The 19859-nt window shown below is 40.1% G+C and overlaps 1 protein-coding gene across 3 annotated transcripts in view; it reads left to right on the top strand.

The window, feature by feature from the left end:
- SNX7 (sorting nexin 7) overlaps window positions 1-4010 on the top strand; it is a 29367-nt gene extending 25357 nt beyond the window's left edge. For all 3 annotated transcript variants that reach the window (XM_053985312.1, XM_053985311.1, XM_053985313.1), the window contains one exon: window positions 3610-4010. In XM_053985312.1, the coding sequence (XP_053841287.1) occupies window positions 3610-3690 (81 nt within the window). In that variant the 3' untranslated portion in view covers window positions 3691-4010. The remainder of the gene's footprint in view (window positions 1-3609) is intronic.
- Window positions 4011-19859: the final 15849 nt, after the last annotated feature.

Genomic DNA, 19859 nt, shown 5'->3' with positions numbered 1-19859 from the left:
GATACCAAACTTCACAAGATTTTCAAAAGCTCCCCTGTCTGAGCCTGTTTGTCCCTGTGCAGGTTGCTTCAAAGGCAGATGCATCTTTGAACCCTCATTCACTTCAGCCTTTAAAATTTTTTTTAAATAATTTTGGGAAGACTTTTTCTGGAGTGGGAATTACTATTTATGTGCGGTCTAGTTTTTGTTCCCCTGCACACAGAAATCATGAAAATACTTCGTATTTCTCTCATACACAAACAAGACTTAATTTTCAGATTCTACTCCAAAACAAAAAAGCCATCATAAGTGCTATTTTTAAGGTATCAGCCATGGATAACTGGGAACTGGAACAGAAACACACATGGCATGTGACACACTGCTTCTGCTAGCATCCTTACTACATTCTATTTTTCTATGTTCTATTCTATGTTCTATTTTTATATCTCCTTTTTCATTATATATGCAATTGTACTATAGGAAAAACTTTTTGCTGCTTTTTCTAAGAATGATGTTGCAGAACAGATATGTGTCCTCCAGTAGTAATCGGAATGTTTTAGGTAAAGTAGCCTTATTTAAGTTCTTGCCTATTTCATTTTGTGTATTTAGGCTTTTTTATGTTTTCCATTGGGCTTTTACGAGTAACTGGATTATGAATTTCAGTCCTGTGCAAACACATTTAATTTCCTCAGTTTGGATTTTCTGGGGTTTTTTTTCCTTTCTGTCTCCTTTGTGAAAACTGGCTGATCCTGTATTTTGATCTCCAGTTTCAACCTCCCAGGAGAATGGAGTAAAATCATTCAGTAATAATGTTGAAGTATATATCACTAACAAAATGTCATTTATGCAGTTCATGCTTCAGAATGTGAAAAGCTTGAGCCTAAGGCACAGGGACCTAGTTTTGTTTTGGTGTGGTTAATTATAAAATTTGTCAGCTGTAGCAGCACTGTGATGTCTGACAGTGAAATGAGCCACCGTTGCTCTTACATTTTGAAAAATGTGGTTTGGTTATATCAACAGGGATAAATTAAAAGCTTGTGTGAAAAAAAATGCTTTGCATCTTTGTCTGGACAGACTTCAGTAGGTCATATCTATCTGGTTAAGCAGTGTATTATGATTGTGTTTTAACATGTGCAGCTTGGCTCAGTGTTGCAAAGATAACACAAAGCCATTTTTACATTGCAGCCAATGCTGATACATGTGTTTTAATTCACGTTACTGAAATTACGGAATAACAAAACATGGACTTATATGGTAATTCAGTTAAACTGTGGTTCAGAAAAAACTCTGTCATTGCCAATGAAAAACTCTTCAAGAAAAAGCAATGTTTTCTTGTACCACACCTAGAAAAAGCTTAGAAAAACAGCTGTGCCTTGCAGCTTTCTAGGATGGTGATCCAGGCTGGGCTCTAACAAACAGAAATGGATGAGTTTGAGTGCCACAGTGAAGACACATTGCTAGCAGCTGCCTCACTGACATTTCAAAACCAAGAGGCCATGTTCCAGTTCAAGCCTCTCAGACAGACTCAACTGCCACAGTGTCACATGAAGTAGGGGAGAATCTAATGATCAAACTTAAAGGCTTTACACAAAAGGTCAAAAAGACCTTTTAAATCAGAAATCAGTTTTCAGTTTTGCAGTTCACTGTTCAGGCTGGCAGTATCTTCACTGTTTCTCCCTGGTGTACCATTTCAAAATAACATTTCTCTAAAAAGTCAATGAAGAAAATAGATTTCCACATGAATCTTGCCCTGTTAGTTCCCTCTTTCCACAGTAATTCACATTTTAGATCTACTCTGAACAGTAGCTTAATATTGTGTGCAATAGCAGCAGAAGTTACTTGGGACTTTTGTCAGCAAGATCTGAAGAGAAAGAGTGGGGCAGTAAATTCATGGTATCCATAGTCTAGGGGACAAAATGTCAGGAATGATCTCTATCATGCCTGATAATAGCCAAAAATCTGGGCAAAAATAAGCCCATACTTTTTCTTTGTGATCTTTTAGTTCAGTTAGCTGTTTTAACTGCTCTCATTTTCTTGCAGACCCACATGTTCTACTTGCTTACGTCTTCAGAGACAAAGCTACTGCTGATTTATTTTTTTCTTTTTCTTGTTACTTTTGTCACCCTTTATTTTATGGGTAACCCTGGTTCTGTATCCGTGAATCATCATGGATTCCCCCAGCTCCAGTCGTCCTGTGTGTATTTGTTTTTCTCTTTGAGCTTATATTTAACATTATCAGATCCTCCCACTCATCTGCTTACACACAGACATGCAGTTATACCAGGACCTAGCTCTTCAGTGTAGTGTGATTAAATCTCCATATTTAATGGCAGAGTTTGGAAGTCATTCACAAGAATTGTCTAATGGAGTTAGGTGGCTGCAAGTTTAAGCAGGGTCATTTTCATGTCTCCTAAGCAATAGCAGATGGTTTCAAGGTGTTTCAATGAGCTGGGCTTAGCAAGTTGCTGTGGCTTGAATAGTTTATGGCAAAAGATTTCAGTTAGGAAATAATGCTGTTTTCAGGATACTAATTTAATTCAAAGTTCAGGTAAATGAAATGTGCTGTCCAGCTTTTAATATCTATTTCCTGGGAAATTTCAGAAGACTTATTTATGGTGCATAATAAAGATTCTTCATGAAAAAAAAACTGTGTAGAGGAAGTAGTAAATCAGTTGCATTGTCAAGAACAATAAGTATGAATGTATAAGTCAAAATTTTCTAAGAACATTTCCATTACAAGGGCTTTTTTTTCAATAGCATCAGAACAAGGAAATTACTGCAGCAATTTGCCTGTCCTAATGACAGATTTGAAATAGTAGAAACCTGGTGCTTCAAGTAACAAGCATCGACTCACTACAGGTTACCTTGTGACAGCCTTGCCATGGCTCTCAACACTAATTTATGATTTAGAATGGCTTGCCAAGCTGCCAACACTCACTTAAGCCAAATTGAACCAAAGTAATTTGGGGGTTTTGTTGGTTTTCTTTTTTTTTTTTTCATTTTACTGCCTGCAGAATTGATGCTTCAAATAAAAAAAAAAGTAGTTTTTACAATTGTAAATACATTTTTCCATAAACCAAGAAATACCACTTGTAAGGATAACAATTTCCCGACTCCCAGCCTCTGCCATTCTGGTTCTATTTCTTTCCCATTACTCTGGGGAAAAATGAATTTTCTCCTTATTTAGAAAAAAAAATGGTTTAATTTAACTTGGAAGGAAAATTGGGTATACATTAGGAATCCACAGAGATTACAAGGGAGCAGTGCCTGACAATGTGCTTTCCATTTGGAAGAGATCTTTGCCTGTAACTAAAGGAAGAGATTAAAGAAGAGCATAATTAATGTTAGCATCTTCCATGCTACAACATACAATTACAGCACTCACAGTGTGTGCCTGTCATTATGTAAAATTGACCTTTACAGCTCACTCAGCATGTTAGCTAACATCTTGCATATCACTGAGCTGCCTAGGAAACTGTATTTTGCTCTTACCATGGTCCTACAAAAGCAGCTTGTGACAATGTGTATGTATTCTGCTGGTTTTTTTATTCTTTTTCTCCTTGGCTGAGTTTACAGAGTTTACAGAAATCTCTCTGCTGTACTTATATGTATGTGTTTGGTTTTTTTAAGTGCCTTGCTACGTGGGAGTCCTTCCTAGCATCTCAAACAGTGGATCTTCGTGTGGATGAAGATTCTGAAGACAGGCCTTGAGTAATATCTCTGCTTGATCTCTGCCTTTTCCATGCAGTTTCTCCCAACCAAAGTGCTTTATATGACATCAGATACATTATTAAATTTAACTGTTAAAATCAGTGAAATGCAGGAAACCAGCTTATTGTACACTCAGGTATTCTAGTCCTGAAATACATTTTGAAACATGCTATATATTGCTTTATATTGCTTTGCTCTGATTTTACATATTTTTATGCATTTGCATACAATTGTTTTCATAAATATTGTGTAATTTTGATATAAAGTATTTTAAATATGTAAAAATAGCTCCATTTTAATAAAAAGTTGAATAAGGAAAATTTGTCATCAGTCTGTATCCTAGTCTTTTTTAGAAGTATTTTGGTATTTTAGCATGCTTCTTAGATTCTCTTTCTTGAGTAATTTCTTGTACTTGTAGAATTATGTCACGTAGTCCTCAAGGACTAGTACTTTAGTATTATTTTAATAGATCTTTCTAGTTGCCCAATGGCAACATAGGACATAAAGATGCCAAACATGTTCTGTGAGATTAATGCTGCTTTAAAGTACTGATAATTTAGTTTTCAGTTTGCATTATTTACATGTTTATTAGACATCTCCAGTTTGACATTTTTTAAAGGATAAAGAAAAAAGTGACAGTTCACAAAACAGACTGTAGAGTGATACCATTAGTCACAGCACTGATCCTGCCAACACAAGTACTTCCATTTGGAGTTTGCAGGGAGAAACCTGTCCCATGGCTGACACTCCTGTAATCCTCAACTTCTTTCCTCTTTAGATAGCCAGTGTGTGGAAGAGGAAGGGTTAAGAAAATAAGAGGTTTGTATTAAAATAATCAGCTGTTTCACTCATGCAATATGCATTAAAGTCTTCCAGTCACTGAATTATTCCACCCAGAAGATCTCCAGTCTGCAGCTGTAGTTTCTGCAGTTCTCCCTGGTGGTTAAGGTCTGAGCAAACCACGGGCTTCATATGGAAAGAATGATGTGCAGGAATCAGAGACAGCCTAACCAGGGCTCTGGCCTTGCAGAAGAGCAGGGCTTCAGCCATCACCTGCACCTTTTGTGGTGGCATTTTGTGAGCTTGTTCTGGTCAGTCACCTGATAGCTGCAGGGGACAATTCCAGAGCACATGGCTGCTGCTCCTGGGTGGCTGTGGACCTGTCTAAGCTGGGCAAGGATTTTGTGGCTTTGATCTTTAAAAATGCATATTGCAAGTAAGATTTGGAATACCAGCATAACCTTTTCAGCAATGCTAGGAAAAGTGCTCTCATGCTGCCCCCATGAAATAGTAGTGAAATCTCAGCTTTTTTTTTTTTCATCTATGAAGTGTCAGTTAAGATGCTCCTGAAATCCTGCAGGGAGCATGAATCTCTCCCAAAGTGGACAGCTCCCCATGGAGAGGGGAGTCTGTGCTCAGAGGGCAGTGCAGTGCTGAAGGGCTGTGCTTCACAGGGCCTTCTCCAGCTGTGCTGGCAGTGGATCCTTGCAGGAGGCAGGGAAGAACAAGGTGGCTGGACTGTGCTTTTTTCCCACTGTACCATCCTGATGATTTTTTTTAACATCAGAGCTTCTATCAATGTGCTTAATAGCCTTAATGGCTTTCCCTTTCTTTTTTTTTTTTTTTTTTTTTTTTCATCTAAACTCATAGGATTTACCATGCTGAATATCAATTAATTCCACAACTTAATATGTAGGAAAAATCAATTAATTTTCTAATATTCTAAACCAGCTGCCCAACAACTTCAGGTAACACCTTCTGCCTGTTAAATTGTGAGAAGAGATGAACAACTCTTTCCTATTTGTCTTCCCTGTGGCACTCAAGAATTTACAGACCTCTAGCATGTTTTCCAAGTACTGCCTGTTTTCCCAGAGGAAAAGCCATAGCTTAATACCATATTGTACAAAAAGCACTTCACATCTGTGCTCATTGTTACTGCTTTTCACTGTATTTTCTAGTTCCGCTGCAACCAGTGTTCAAAATGCAGACACACCAGAAATGTACATGTTGTCATAATTATGCTTTGATTTTTGTCATCATATTCCTAATTTATTTTTTGAAGTACCACTGAGCTGCCATTCCACAGAACTGTCCACAGAGCTATTCTGAAGGTTACTGAATAATTTAATATCCATCAGTGTGTATATATAGGAGAATTGGCTTTTCCCCAATGAGCATTTATTTGCATTTATTAATACTCAATTTGGCCTGCTGTTTTTAGCTCCTAATCTCTCTGTAATGTACAGTTCTATAAACAGGATTGCAACAAGACAGACAGCAGGAACACTCTGAATATCAGATAAGCAGAGGTTCAAGGAATTGAACTTGAACAGGCTTACTGGAAGGCTAGAAATACTTGAGTGTAACCAAAAATTACTACCATGCTGCTACTTTAGGCACCTCTAAGGACATATAATGTCTGGTTAGCTGAGATGGGGAGTGCCAATGTGTGTTGCATTGATTTTACCTGTATATTCTGCTGGACTAGAACATTGTTACCTGAGGTATTTGGAAATCAGAAGCACGAATAGACATTTTGCATTCTAGGAAAAATGTTCATTATGTTCATGATTTCTTTTTCATTTCTTTATCTCTTAGCTAGGCCATAACTTATGTGGGAAAGACTTTAGCAGTCAGTTTTATAGAGGCCTTCTTGTGACCATGTATTCCTAATTTTTTAGTAGCTCTCTCATAATGTAAAAATAAGGTCTATTGTTAAGATCAAACATTGTCCTTTTTGTATCATGCAAATACTTCTGAAACTCAGAATTTTAGAAAGTCTATTGCCTATTTAGACTTATTTCCAAAGATTTTTCTTTTGTAGTCTTGCCTTCTTTATGCTTATGATTGGAAAGTGCTTAAACTATTTGATTGCTGAAAATCAGTCTGTCTCTTAACTGGATTTTCATGCTGCCTCTGTGTATGTCAGTGGATCATATCTAGGGCCTGTAAACAATGCATCTCTCTCTCTTGTTAGACTGAAAACACATACAAAGAGAAGAAAAAAACCCTTCTCTGGTACCTAACAGGGGAGCTGTCACCAGAGCAAATTGCTGGCAGTAAAGGTGAAACAGGGATGTGTGTAAGAAATCAGTGGCCCTAAGCACTGAATGATTTTAAGGGGTTGCCTGATACAGACTCTATCACGTCACAACTGATCTATGGCAACATGCACGTCTGGAGAAAAAAGAAATAAATACAGGTTCTTCTGGCCCCTGCTGCTGTCAGCCTATGCCTAAAATAGTGACCATTCAAAAAGATTTGTGTGCTATGTATTGAATTATTTTCACTTACCTGATAGCTGTGGCCAGGATTTCACTTCTAGTATCATTAAAATAAGGATAATGCTGGCATAAATTAATCAAAAAATAAGTAGCTGTAATGTTACAATATGATTTTCTCTCTCTCTCTCTCTCTCTTTTTTTTCAAAAGTGAAGCACCTCACCAGGCTCTTTTTACAAATGAAAACAAATAAGATATTTAATTTTTTATTTGTACCCTGGAGTTTGTTCATTTAAATAATAAATAAAGCTTTCACCAGGAGGTGAAGAAATAGTATGTAAAACGACAGCTGAGCAAGGTGCTCTGTACATGTACAACTGTCACAAAGCTCCTCACTTCTAAATGGAGAAATGTTTTTTCACTCAGCCACTGCATTATTTGTCAGGTTACAAGACAAAGCCAGAGCTGCTGTGAACATCATGACCTCCTGCCCACAAGCCCACAAGAATTGCTTGGACCCTACAAAGCTGGTACTGAGCCCTTAAGGTTGGCAGGGTCTGTAAAGGAGCAGCAGCTCACTGAAGTTTCAGAATCACTACTTTTTCATCTCTTTTCACTGCTTGATTCTTCAATAACACAGCACAAGAGTCTAAAGTTTCTATCTAATAAAAGGTTAAAGAGGGAAATTTATGAGAGTCCTTTTGAACAAAGAAAATACTATATGAGTCTATGAAATAGAGAGGAAATTGACAGCAGTTATATTATTAAGAGAAAAATTATTACAAGAATTCAGTACATCCTCTCCTGCTTTTGTCCACCAATAATACCTTTTGCAATAAACAAAACAACCTGGCAGATACTCAGCTGATATAAAAGTAAATCTAAAGGAAGGTTAGAAAAGATTTGTAATTTGGTTTGGGAGAAAATACCTAATTGAGAATAGCTCTTCAGATACTAAATGTTCATTCACTGACAGGACAAATTTTATTAATGAATTAATTGTGACAGCTTAACAGTATAAAGTAAGATGTTCAATATTTACTGGTGTATTGCAGATGTTCCTTTATTCCTATGATTGCAACTGTTTTGTTACCATCTAGGTGTAGGAAAGAAAATTAACAGAGAAGTATAAAAGGGGAGGCACTAAAGCAGAAAAATCAACTAATTTCTAATCTGTGATGATTGTGCACTGTGACACACAATTGTTAAAAGAATTTTAAAGTATTATACAAATATAGTTGTGCCTCATTTTGTCGCATACAGTTACAGCAAATGAAGAAATAGACATCTGCTACAAACTGATCCTAGAACCTTTTTTTTCTATTAGCCTTTTCTTCATGTGTGACTTTCTGCTGAAGCAGAGAGACTCTCAGTACAGATGATCATCATCCCTATCCAGAATACCTAATACAGAATGGCAGTACTAGGTGAACCTGGCAGGTCTCAGCCAGGTTCTTATAATCAAACTGAAAAAAAACCTATCTGGTTAAAATTCAGAGATGCCAATAGAAGACATCCCCCTTTTTTTTCCCCTTTCTATAATGGCTGTAAAGCCACTTCTGCCCCTGGTTCCTGCTCATGCATTGAGCACCTGGCCCAGGTTTAATAAGGCCTTTTACAGCCATGCTAGGACAGAGTGCACAGTGCCTGGACTGAGGAGATGGCACAGGCCAGGGCGTGCAGGGCTGGGAGCCAGGCACGTGCTGGGCAAGGACAGTCCCTTTCTCCTGGCCACCCCACTGCCAAGTCTCTTTCACCCCACTGCCCTTTGTCTCTTCCTCAGATTCTAGGAGTGGTACAAAGGTAACTGGCATCTGTCACTTGGATTGCAATCTAGGCATAGATTTCAGAATATAGAAGATCAGAAAATAGGATGGAAGGAAAAAAATACCTTGGATACAATTAGAAGGATATTTGCTTTCATGGTTTAAATTATATTTAGCTTAGTTTTTAACACTTAACTTGAAACATTCCTACATTATATGGGTTGCTACCTACACTGAATGTGTGTGTGAAGTTTGTGAGGGTTGCCATGGGAATTCTGGCTTCCATGCCTGGAAAATCATCTACAATTTGACAAAGCTCATCAATGCTATTGCTATACATGTTCATTTGCCCCTAGAAGCATTTGTCTTCTGGAAGACCTTCATGGAAAAAGTACTTTTTCATCTCTGCTTTGTCATATGTCATCTCATTTATCAAAAGTATTTATTCAGAACAAATACACTGCATGGTCTTGAAGATTTTCCTTTGGGGTCACTCTCCAATAACAAGGATCCAGATGTTATTCTAATTCATTATTTGTGGTACAGCTATTTTACTAATTTATTGGTATTAATTTTAGTTTTAAAAAATGTAAGATCAGAGCAGAAATTAATCTCTGAGTAATTCTAAGCATTCAAATGTGGTGCTTCTTGGGTTTTTGGGTTTGTTCATTCATTCTGAGATACCTGAACATTCCCAAATGATTGCTGACCACACCATCACTATGTTGTGACCCAGGATCCATGGCAATTAATGAAGAGACCAAAGACTGTCTCCCACCTGATCAACATTCAAATTATTATTAGTATTTGGGGAGAATTTGCTCATTGAAAAGAAACAGGACCAGAAAACTATAATCAGTATCTTGACTTACTCCTATATTTGGCAGTGACCAGTCTTTCTGCCACCTTTTTATAAAAGGTTGAAAGGTGATTTTTGGGGCGGGGGGGGGGGGCAACATTTCGCATTGTTTCATTTAAATTTTCTCAGCTGTTCTTCAGCAGCAGCAATGTGTTTAGAAGGGAAGCAATAAAATCTTAATTATAGGGCAGTGTAACAGCTACAAATGCATATTCTACTGCTACATGTTCTTCAGAAGAATGTAATCAGTTCACACTGGTTTTGAATGATGTTTTATATTGTCATCTTGTAAACAGATCTTAAAATAGCAAGTTTATAAAGAAAGCTAAATCTCTGTAATTATGAAAGCTTTTCTTTTTTCCCAGTTAATCCTACAAGAAAAGGTGGAGGCTGGAGGTGCAGCAGCTTTGATTTTGAACCCCCTACTGAAGTAAAAGAATGCTAATAATTTGAAAGTGGGTTTGGGGTTTTTTTAAAGAAAAATGTAGAGCCATTAAACAACATACACAGCTAAATGTGGTATGTCAGAGATTAACTTAAAATGGTGTTTCTGTAATGCCATATCACCATGATTTTGTTCATGTAGTGAACAGTGACACATTGTTTTGGATTTCAGTAAGAAACATGAAAACAGAGTTGACAGAATTCAGCCTTTAGAGAATTTGTTTTGTTCTGTATTATTTAACTAGTGGCCAGTGGCTTCTGTTCCATACTGTGAGGTCCTGTTGAAAGCTCAGATCTCTTGAGAATAAAAATGCAATCTTGGGTTTTAAACACACCACCAACTGAGGCTGATAATGTACTATCAGTGAAAAACTTAACTAACATTTCATTACAACAGATTTTGAGAAAATCTGCAAATCCCATGCCATGGAGATGGAACTATGCAGAGTATATTTCATTCTTTGGGGTGAACTTTGAAGAAGCTGGGATCAATGGATAAATCACAGTTGTAACAGCTCTGTTTCAGTATCTGTAGCAAGATAATTACTATTGTCTAGTGAAAAAAAGGAACCTGAATGAAATCCAAGGGAGTTACACCAGCCCTCTGCACATCCCTTTTGCAGAGACAAGTCCAGTGGCTGCAGGGGCTGAGCATTGGTGAAGATGAAATAGTTCTATCCACAAGCCAGTGGCACAAAGGTGCCATTGAACCAACTTTTGGTTGCTGAGGTAGAGGTCCATTTTGGATTTTAAGTCCCTCTCTCTTTTGTCACTTGCCAGCAAGCTTGAGCAGAGCTGACAAAAAGCTATCAACAAGCTGAGTTTCCACACTTGCTACATATGAGTGTCATTTGCTGTAGCAAGAGCTTCTCATCTTGGACTCCCGTGTCAAAACTTCTGATGAGGCTCCCTGTGTATCTTATCTAACATTTCCTTGCAAGGACATGTTCATAATATTTTAATGATCAGGGACAGAAGGTGTGCCTGTTTGGGGAATACTATGTATTTTTAAACCATAAATTATTGTTCCAAAGTGATCACTACTAGAACAAATTTTACATTGCTTTGCCTCACCTCTGGAAGTTGCTTAGGACACGGTGATATCTCCACCCTGTGGCAGAGGGCAAGAAAAGCTTCTCAATTTCCTAAGTCTTCAACAAAATACACATAGTAGGAAGGAGAAAGGCTGTCAAGTCTCTCGGCCTTTTCTGTTTCCTAAGTTTTATCATGTACTTCTGCAGCATATGGGTATAACTAATTACATTTTCTTAGCAGATGTGCAAGAGATGGATTGATATGCCAAGGCTGGTAAATGTCCAATGAGGAGGCAACTGGTGTGCCCATGACAGATTTTGTAAATGAGACATTTACAGAAATGACGAACGTAAAACAATTCATTTTAATATGTCACTCCTGAGGTTAAAAGAAGCCCAAGTCCATTGTCAATAGGGAAAAAGTGTGTAACGTGTACCCATTTCTACTTTAGAAAAAAAGCTTGTTTCAAAATCTGTTTGGAATATGATGGGGTTTTTCAGCTTCTTTTTTATCTTCTATTTTCTACTTACTGTTGTAAAAGAGAGGTCAATAGGAATGGATTTGGAAGAAAAAGAAGGTTAAATTCCTCTCTCACACAAAAATAGGATTTTAAAAATGGGAGTTTTTGATTATTAAAATGAAGAGTCAACTCATAAGACTAATGAGAATCTGTATACACTACATCTGAGCAGAAGAGCAAACCTGGAATTAACGCTGTTGCTCCTTGCTGCAGCATGCCAAAGCAGATTTGACTGACCATTCAGAGGTGATCATTGGCACAACAGCTAAAGCTGCTGAATGTGTACCCAAAGCACAATAAAAGCCTTATGGATTCTGTCCTTAAGAAATACACAATCCTGTTCTCCTGTTTCAGTGTTAAGCTGTTGAGAAGTCACTTTGCAAAATAAAAAAGATATTGTTTGATATTAAAAATGGCATTTTTCTGTAAAATGTTTATTTTATTACAGCCCTTTGGTAAATCAGTACCTCTGATCATGTAACTCCCTTAGCCAGATCTAGATATGTTCCCACCTGCGAACTCTAGGGGTTCGTCTTCTGTTTCCCTCATTTTGTTTCTAGACAGAGCTGAAGGAGGTTTGGGAAGTTTGTGTATTCTCTGTAGAGAAAGAATTAAGGAAGAAGAGTATTTTGCTTCTTGAAGTGACTCAGAGTTGTCACCCTTTTTATTTCCCCCTCTTAAGTCTCTTCATTATTATTCACATATCTCAACTCTTTGTATTCACCTTCTCCAATTTTCAGGTGCTTTTCCTTCATAGTTTCTTTCTTCATTTCAAAATTCTTCACTTCCCTCTGACACCATGTAATATTTATTACATCAGTGCTAAAGCTGCATGAATAATTCATCAAATATTTTACTTCTTTTCCTATTCAAGTATGACCCATAATAATTCACTTGAAATATTCATTATTTGAAATGTGTCGCTGAATAATTTTTGAAAATAATTCTTGGTTTGTGTATTGTTCAGAGGTGCAACCAAAAACAAGAGTGGCAAAACCTCAACTTTCATCCAACCATCCTCTTCTTCCTATGCAGTGTTTGGTGCACTTGGTGAAAATGTCCCCACTTGCAACTGGCTTCTTGGAAATGCTCAACATTCACTTCACAAGTTCTGATACAGAAGAAAATACCCACCAAATAAGTGAATATTTTTTAGACTGCTTGAAAAGGAAGGACATGAGAGTCAATGGGCTGTCACGCTCTCTTCATTCACTTACTGCCTTTACTCCTCAGCACCATCAAACAGCATAGGTTACACCAAGTGACAAGTTTCTTAAAAGCACATATGATTTACATTCTTCTCTGTGAGGCTGGTGAGGCCCTGGAACAGGCTGCTCAAAGAAGTTGTGGATGCCCCATTCCTGGAAGTCTTCCAGGCCAGGTTGGATAGGAACCCTTCTAGTGGAAGGGTTTCCTGCCTGTACAGGGGAGCTGGAACTAGATGATCTTTCAGGTTTCTTCCAATCCAAACCATTCTATAGTTCTATGATCCTACAATAGCCAGATACAGCACTGATCCTGGACTGAAGACATGCAAACCAGAGGCTTCACTTCTATTCAGCCGTATATTTTTCAGCCACCAGTGGCAGCCCGGGTGTTCTGACTGTTCTGACCTCTCTGTTTACACAGATCAGGGATACCAGCCTTTGGGGAGTGAGGGGCTGAGCTTGCAGGAGTTTGAAGCCTGGTGGGATCAGGAGGTCACATTTCTACAACTCAAAAGCAGGTGACAGTACTTTCTTCGCTACTTTGGCTTCTTGATGGAAAAATTGGTGCCAGAAATAAAAAAGTAACAACAAGTTTTAGTAGCTTATAGTAGTTTCCAGGCATTTGTGTAAGATTCTATGTAAACACTGCAATCCTTAGATTGTCAGCTTTCAAGACCCAGGTATGTTTCAATTTTGTTGAGAAAGCATGAATACAGCAGTTTCTGCCCTGAAGTTGGAACTCCTACTTGCTGCCACAGTGGAATTAATATTCACCTCTGCACAGGTATTTTTGCTATGTCCTAGAGTGCAGGCTTTTTGTAGCAGAAGCAAGTACTCATTGCAAACTCAGGGCTAGGCCCTATAAAAGTGTTACCTATAAACTACAGTAACAGCTGCAAAATACTGTCAGATACTAAGTTAGTTCTCAATGATACTTCTCTTACAGTAAGAAGGCTGTTTTTAATTTAATTGCAAATTAAAAGTTCAATCATTTACTGGTTAATATTCCCAATGTAGCAGCAAATGAACATTAAGTGATGCAATGGCTGCTGAGGTCCCTGACCAAATTGTAAAAGGAGGGATGGGGGCAATCTTTCAAAGCATCAGGGCTTGGTCTGTGCTCACATCAGTTTCCCACCTCCTCCTTTCATTAGCAATGCTAAGCTGAAAGTGTTGACCCTCAGGATTTGCTCCTCTTGAGCAACAAAATTGGAAGCGAAATGAGTGTGGCAATCTGCTGCAGTCTGAGAACTGCCAGCTGTACCTGTGCTCTGCAGAGACTCAGGGAGCGTGTCCAGGGCAGCAGGGAGAGAAGCACCGAGAGGGAGAGACTACGTGGATCTAAGGGAGCTGTGCTTTGAAGAGGACCAGGGGAAGGTACTGTGTTACACACCAAAGCAAACAAGTGCGACTAACTTAGAAGACAGAGGAAAACAAATATATTTTTTCTTCTGAATTCCTAGTAAAACCTTGATACTTAGAAATATACATACAAGGATGACCAAAAAGAAGACAAATGGCACTGCAAATCATTGCCTAAAAAGCTGTGACTTTTTGGAATCGTGTCTTTTTTTCTGTTAAGCTGTTAAGCTTTTTTTTCTGTCACACACCATAACCAGATTCTGTGGATGAATTTGTATCCTGTAATTAATTATTATTTATTGTTTTTCTGTCTGACCCCTGGAATTAGTTTTTGCAAACTGCAAATTGTCAGAATCTGACTCACGCTTAGTGCTACTGCAAGTGGGAAAGATCAGAAAAATTCACTTAACAAATGTAGATGATAAAATAAAATGTCACATTTTATTACATACTTTCATTCCATCTGCCTGAGCAATTTTAAATGCCAGATTTAAAGAAGTGCCAGCAGGCCATGTCTTTCAGGGATGCTTGCACATGGCTGCACTCACTTTTAGCATTTCCTTTCTATTAAGAGGATAATTTGGTGCCATGGTAAACTCCTAGAAGGGTGCAAGAGCACGTGTGTTTGCAGGGGGATGCTCACTCATGCTCCTGCCCCTGTGCCAGCTCCTGGGGAGTGCACTGGGAATCACCACACCTTGATTGCCTTCTCCCTAGCTCACATGATTGGTTTTCATGGCTCTGCCTTACCAGGGAAGCTGCATCATGGTTTCCATGCAGCTTTTGAAGGTCACCATTGCTCACCTCCATGCTGCTTGTTACTAAGACACTACAAGAACATGTCTCTTACTGGGCTTTCTATCACTCACAGATTTCTCTTGTTCACCTACCAAGTATCCAGGCTTGGGAAAATTTCAGATGATGTTTTCAGTATTTCTGAATATGTTTCCATCAGTGAGGCAGAGGAATGGTGGTAGTGGTTAGTTATGAGGTTGGGGTGCCTTTTTTAGCTCCAATGAGCAGCTCCCACCAGGCTGCTCCTACTCCTAGTTTTTGCTGGGGACAGCACCTGCCCTGCTTGCCAAGGCTGTCTGACCAGCCAGATGCTCTGGGCCCACCCCCTTCCTCCTCACCAAAGAAAGAAGTGAATCCACATCAGCCTAGAAGTCCCTTAAAGACTGAGTGTTTTAAAGTTCTCTTCAAACTCAAAGCATCTCTGATGTATTTTTTGCTTCAAAAATGTGAAAAAAATGAACAGGGAAAAAAAATTCCCAGAGGAAATAACAGTAAAGAAAAAAAGATTGGGAAATGGAGCACAAGGAGGTAAAATAAAAAATTTAAAGCATCTCAAGTTACAGAGTAGAGAGGAGAAGAGAAAAAAAAGAGATAATGAATAAATAAGTAAATGGTACATACTACTTTTCCAACTCCTGCTCTCTGTGCCTGCTCAGTGGCACTTGAGCTCTAATGCACAGAACTGGCACTGCACAGGGAGGAGAGGTTTTTCTCCTTGGTAAAATCTGACTGACTTTCAAGGGGGACAATGGTACCACACAGGACAACCTCTTACTGCCCCACTATTAGTGAAAGTAATGTATGAACCAATGAGCTGCCAGTGGTACCTCTGTTGTCACATCCACCCCATGAAACAAAATTCTCATTCCATTCTTTACCCTTCAAGATTTTCATGGTTTAACCCCAGATGGCAACTAAGCACTTGGACTCCTTCATGTAAGGCTTGTCAAAAGCCTCCTTTGGTTCAGGTGGCTACAGTAATTCCATGAAATTAATTTCATGGAATAAAGGTATTTCCATTACAGTGTCCACCCTGAGTTCCTTTGGACTAGACCATCATGTTTAATGTTGCAATGAACTCCTCCCCTTACCCCTGCTCTGGCTTGGATTTACCCAGAGACTGCAGTCCCTCAGGGCTCTCTACCTGCCCCAAGTGCAGCCATTTCTGTGAGCCACAGGCTCTTCAGGGGGACACGGCTGCTGCATGGATTTATCCACAGCCACAGGGGCTCTGAGGGGCAGCTGTTCCAGCACAGCCCTGTCCATGGGCCTCAGTGTCCCCAGAAACAGATCTGCTGCAGCACGGCCTCACCCACAGCCACTGTCCCCTCAGAAAGCAAACCTGCCCAACCTGGCCTGGCTCCTGGCTGCAGGCCCTACAGGGTGTTCCTGCTCTGCTGTGGCTTTATCCATGGCCACACCTTCGAGGTGCTCCAGCCCAGCCTCACGAACAGCTGCTGGTGCTTCAAGCTGTGCCTGCTGCAGCACGGAGCTGGCCTCGGGCCCCGACAGAGCTGGCCTTGGGCCTTCAGGGGTGCCCCGGCTGTGGCACCGACACAGCCACGGCCACAGGCACCGACACGGCCACGGCCACAGGCACGGACACGGCCACGGCCACAGGCACCTCAGAGGTACCTGCTCTGGTGTGGACTTTTCCACGGCCACAGGCACCTCAGATGGACCTGCTCTGGTGTGGACTTTTCCACGGCCACAGGCACCGACATGGCCACGGCCACAGGCACCTCAGAGGTACCTGCTCTGGTGTGGACTTTTCCATGGCCACAGGCACTTCCAGATGTACCTGCTCTGGTGTGGACTTTTCCATGGCTACAGGCACCTCAGATGTGCCTGCTCTGGTGTGGACTTTTCCACGGCCACAGGCACCTCAGATGGACCTGCTCTGGTGTGGACTTTTCCACGGGCACAGGCACTTCCAGATGTTCCTGTCCTGCCTGGACTCACGCACAGGTCACAGTCCCTGTGGCTCGAGTCCACTCTGGAGTTCCAGCGTGTCCAGTCCAGCAGCACAGGAGCAGCAGCGCTGCCCCGGCCGAGTGCCAGCCCAGGCCACCGCCAGTGGCGGGATCAGAGTGTCCCAGAGCGAGGGGATCAGCAGCACAGGCTGCAGCTGCAGCCAAAGCACAAAGCAGCTGCTAATGAGCCCTAGACTCTAATGCACAGTGAGGCCAGTGAGCCCCAGGGCAAGCACAGGAGCCTGTCAATTACTAGTCAAACAGCAAAACCAGCTGTAAATTCCATCTAGAACATTCCAATCAAACCTGTCATTATTTCAAACCCTTTGAGCCCCACAATGTGCACCAAAATGGGCTGTTGTAGTTTTACCCTAGATGACAGCTAAGCACCCCACAGAGGCTCACTCACTACTCCCTGATGGATGGGGTAGAAGATCAGAAGAGTAAAAGTGAGAAAACTCATGGGTTGAGATAAAAACAATTTTATAAATAAAGCAAAAGCCACACATGCAGGCAAGCAAAGCAAAACCAGGAATTCATTCAGTACTTCCCATGGGCAGACAGGTACTCAGCCATTTCCAGGTAAGCAGTGCTCCATCACACATAATGGTGAATTGGGAAGACAAAACCTCATCACTCTGTATGTCCCCTTCTCCGTTCTCTTTCCCCAAGCTTCATATGCTGAGCATGACTCCATATGGTCTGGGATATCCCCTGGGTCAGCTGTCCTGGCTGTTTCCTCTCCCAACCCCATGTGTACCCCCAATCTCTTGGTAGGGTAAGGTGGTGAACAGAAACGGCCTTGATGCTGAGTAAGTGCTGCTCAGCAATAGTTAAAACATCCCTGTGCTATCAACACTGTTTTAGCACAAATCCAAAACACAGTCCTAAAGCAGTTACTGTGAAGAAAATTAACTATATCCCACCCAAAACTAGCACAGCTGTCCTGTATGTAATCCCCTTTGAGAAGTTTCCAACTTGTCAAAGCATGTAAAAAAACCCAGCCATGTTTCGGACTGGAGAACAGACAGTTCCCTCTACACACACACACGCATACATTTCAGATGGAAAGCCCTTGAAAGGTGCAAAATTTCAGCCCACAGATCCTTACCACTGACTGAAAAAAAATTCTCTTCTCCTATCATAAATAAGCAGCTACTTGGAAATATAGGCAATAAGTTTTTATGCAGTCTTCCATGGAAATTTAAATTGTATTTTGAAGTTGAAATTTAAACTTATTTACAAGTGTTCACAATATCTTGCTTTAAAAAAAAAGCATTACTTCAACTCTTTTTAGGAGCATGTGTGGAGATAGGCATAATTGTGAAGGCATAACCAAAGCTATTTATTCCTCTTGGGACCTAATTTTCTATATTGAATTAATTAGACTTGGACGTCCCAATTGCTAGAAGTTAAACTTTCAAATCTGTGAACTGGAAAGTGAGATGGTAAATTGCCTTAGCTGCCTTTGAGGAACACAATATATTTTCCAACCTTTCATTTAAAAGCTAGCAGTACAATGGTAATGGTCAGAGGAGAAGATGACAAGCATTTATCAAATTAAGGATCATTTAAAAATAAATGAGAAAATACATATACTGGAGCCAAATATGTCACATATTTTAGCAACCATTAAGCACAGTTTTGCTGAAAGAAGAAACTGATACTCCACCTTTCCATACTAAATCTTTGTAAAGACCTTGGTTTCTTTTTATTGTTAAACTTTTATCTTGATGCCTGATCCCTGCACATAATACCAGAATAATGTAGATTATTAGAGGAGGTGACTCGAGTATTGGGATTTAAATGTGAAAACTTTGCTTACTCCAGGCTACTATTAGTTTTGCACCCTGCCAGTGAGCAAAGTATGGATTAGACTTGCAGAAATACCCACAACTGTGCTCATGCCTTGGGGAGGATTTAGATCAGACTGACTGTTCCAATAAGTCCCCAGTCTCGTGAGAAGTCACACTAGTAATTTGCATCTTCATAAAAGAATTAGCAGAGCTGCTGCTTTGAAGTTCAATTATCCATGAGCATGTTTAAAGCAGAGTATTGGATATTCATTGTGCTGTTTGCACAGCTGCAGAGAGCTGAATACACGGGATGTTTGCAGGTTTGCTATTGAACTTTGCACACACCCAGGGAAACAGGGCCACTGGGAACTCTGCAAAAGGCCTAAACCCATGGCAGGCACTGAAGAGAAATGAAGCTCTAAAGAAAGTTTATAACTGCATTTGTGGACATTGAGAATAAATTGAACTGACTGCTTAAGTGTTATGAGGTGCCAGCTGCAGCTCTATAGTTTAGGCTGAATTGAGCTTCCAATTTGAAGCAGGGGTTCATGTTCATTATTTCTCTGGATGATGTGGTTTCCTTTTTTACCCTGTATCAAGATGTACAGTAGTTGCTCTTTGAGAACATGATGGATTTCCTATTAAATAGACAGTAAATCAAGCAGTTAAGGATTAAAATCAAACTGTAAAATAGGCCTCTTGTGAATTTAGAGTTTGTTCAGAATACTACTGATTTTTTCACATTGTTATCACTGTTAAAATTCAGTTATATGACACAAAACCAGCTGAAAAAAGGATGAAAATAATTAATGTTTATACAGTTACTGTGATCAACAGCTCATTTGTACTTATAGGGGTTATTGCAACATCAAAGCTTATGCAGCCTATTATCCCTCCTTGCCAGGAGGGCCATTCATTGCCACTGTCCTTCAGCTTCCAGCTTTCCATGCCCCAGTACCTCCACTCAGAGGAGGGCAAGAGGCACCTTGGCCCAGCCATTCCACCCTGTTCCATCTGTGAGCTCCTGCCCTGTGCTGCTCAGCTCTGTCACACTCCCTGCACTGGCACAGCCCTGCACTTCCCTAAGGGCTGGATGCTGGTGGGAAGTTTGGCACTTTAAAACCCTGTCCTTATGGACCTGCCTCAGCTCTCCATGTGGGGCCAAACAGTCCTAGGGGAAGCCTGGCAC

The sequence above is a fragment of the Vidua macroura genome, chromosome 9 (genome assembly GCF_024509145.1).
Source record: "Vidua macroura isolate BioBank_ID:100142 chromosome 9, ASM2450914v1, whole genome shotgun sequence".
Lineage (NCBI taxonomy): Eukaryota > Metazoa > Chordata > Aves > Passeriformes > Viduidae > Vidua > Vidua macroura.
Note: the sequence above shows the minus strand (reverse complement) of the source record. Positions and strands in the feature narration are given on the sequence as shown.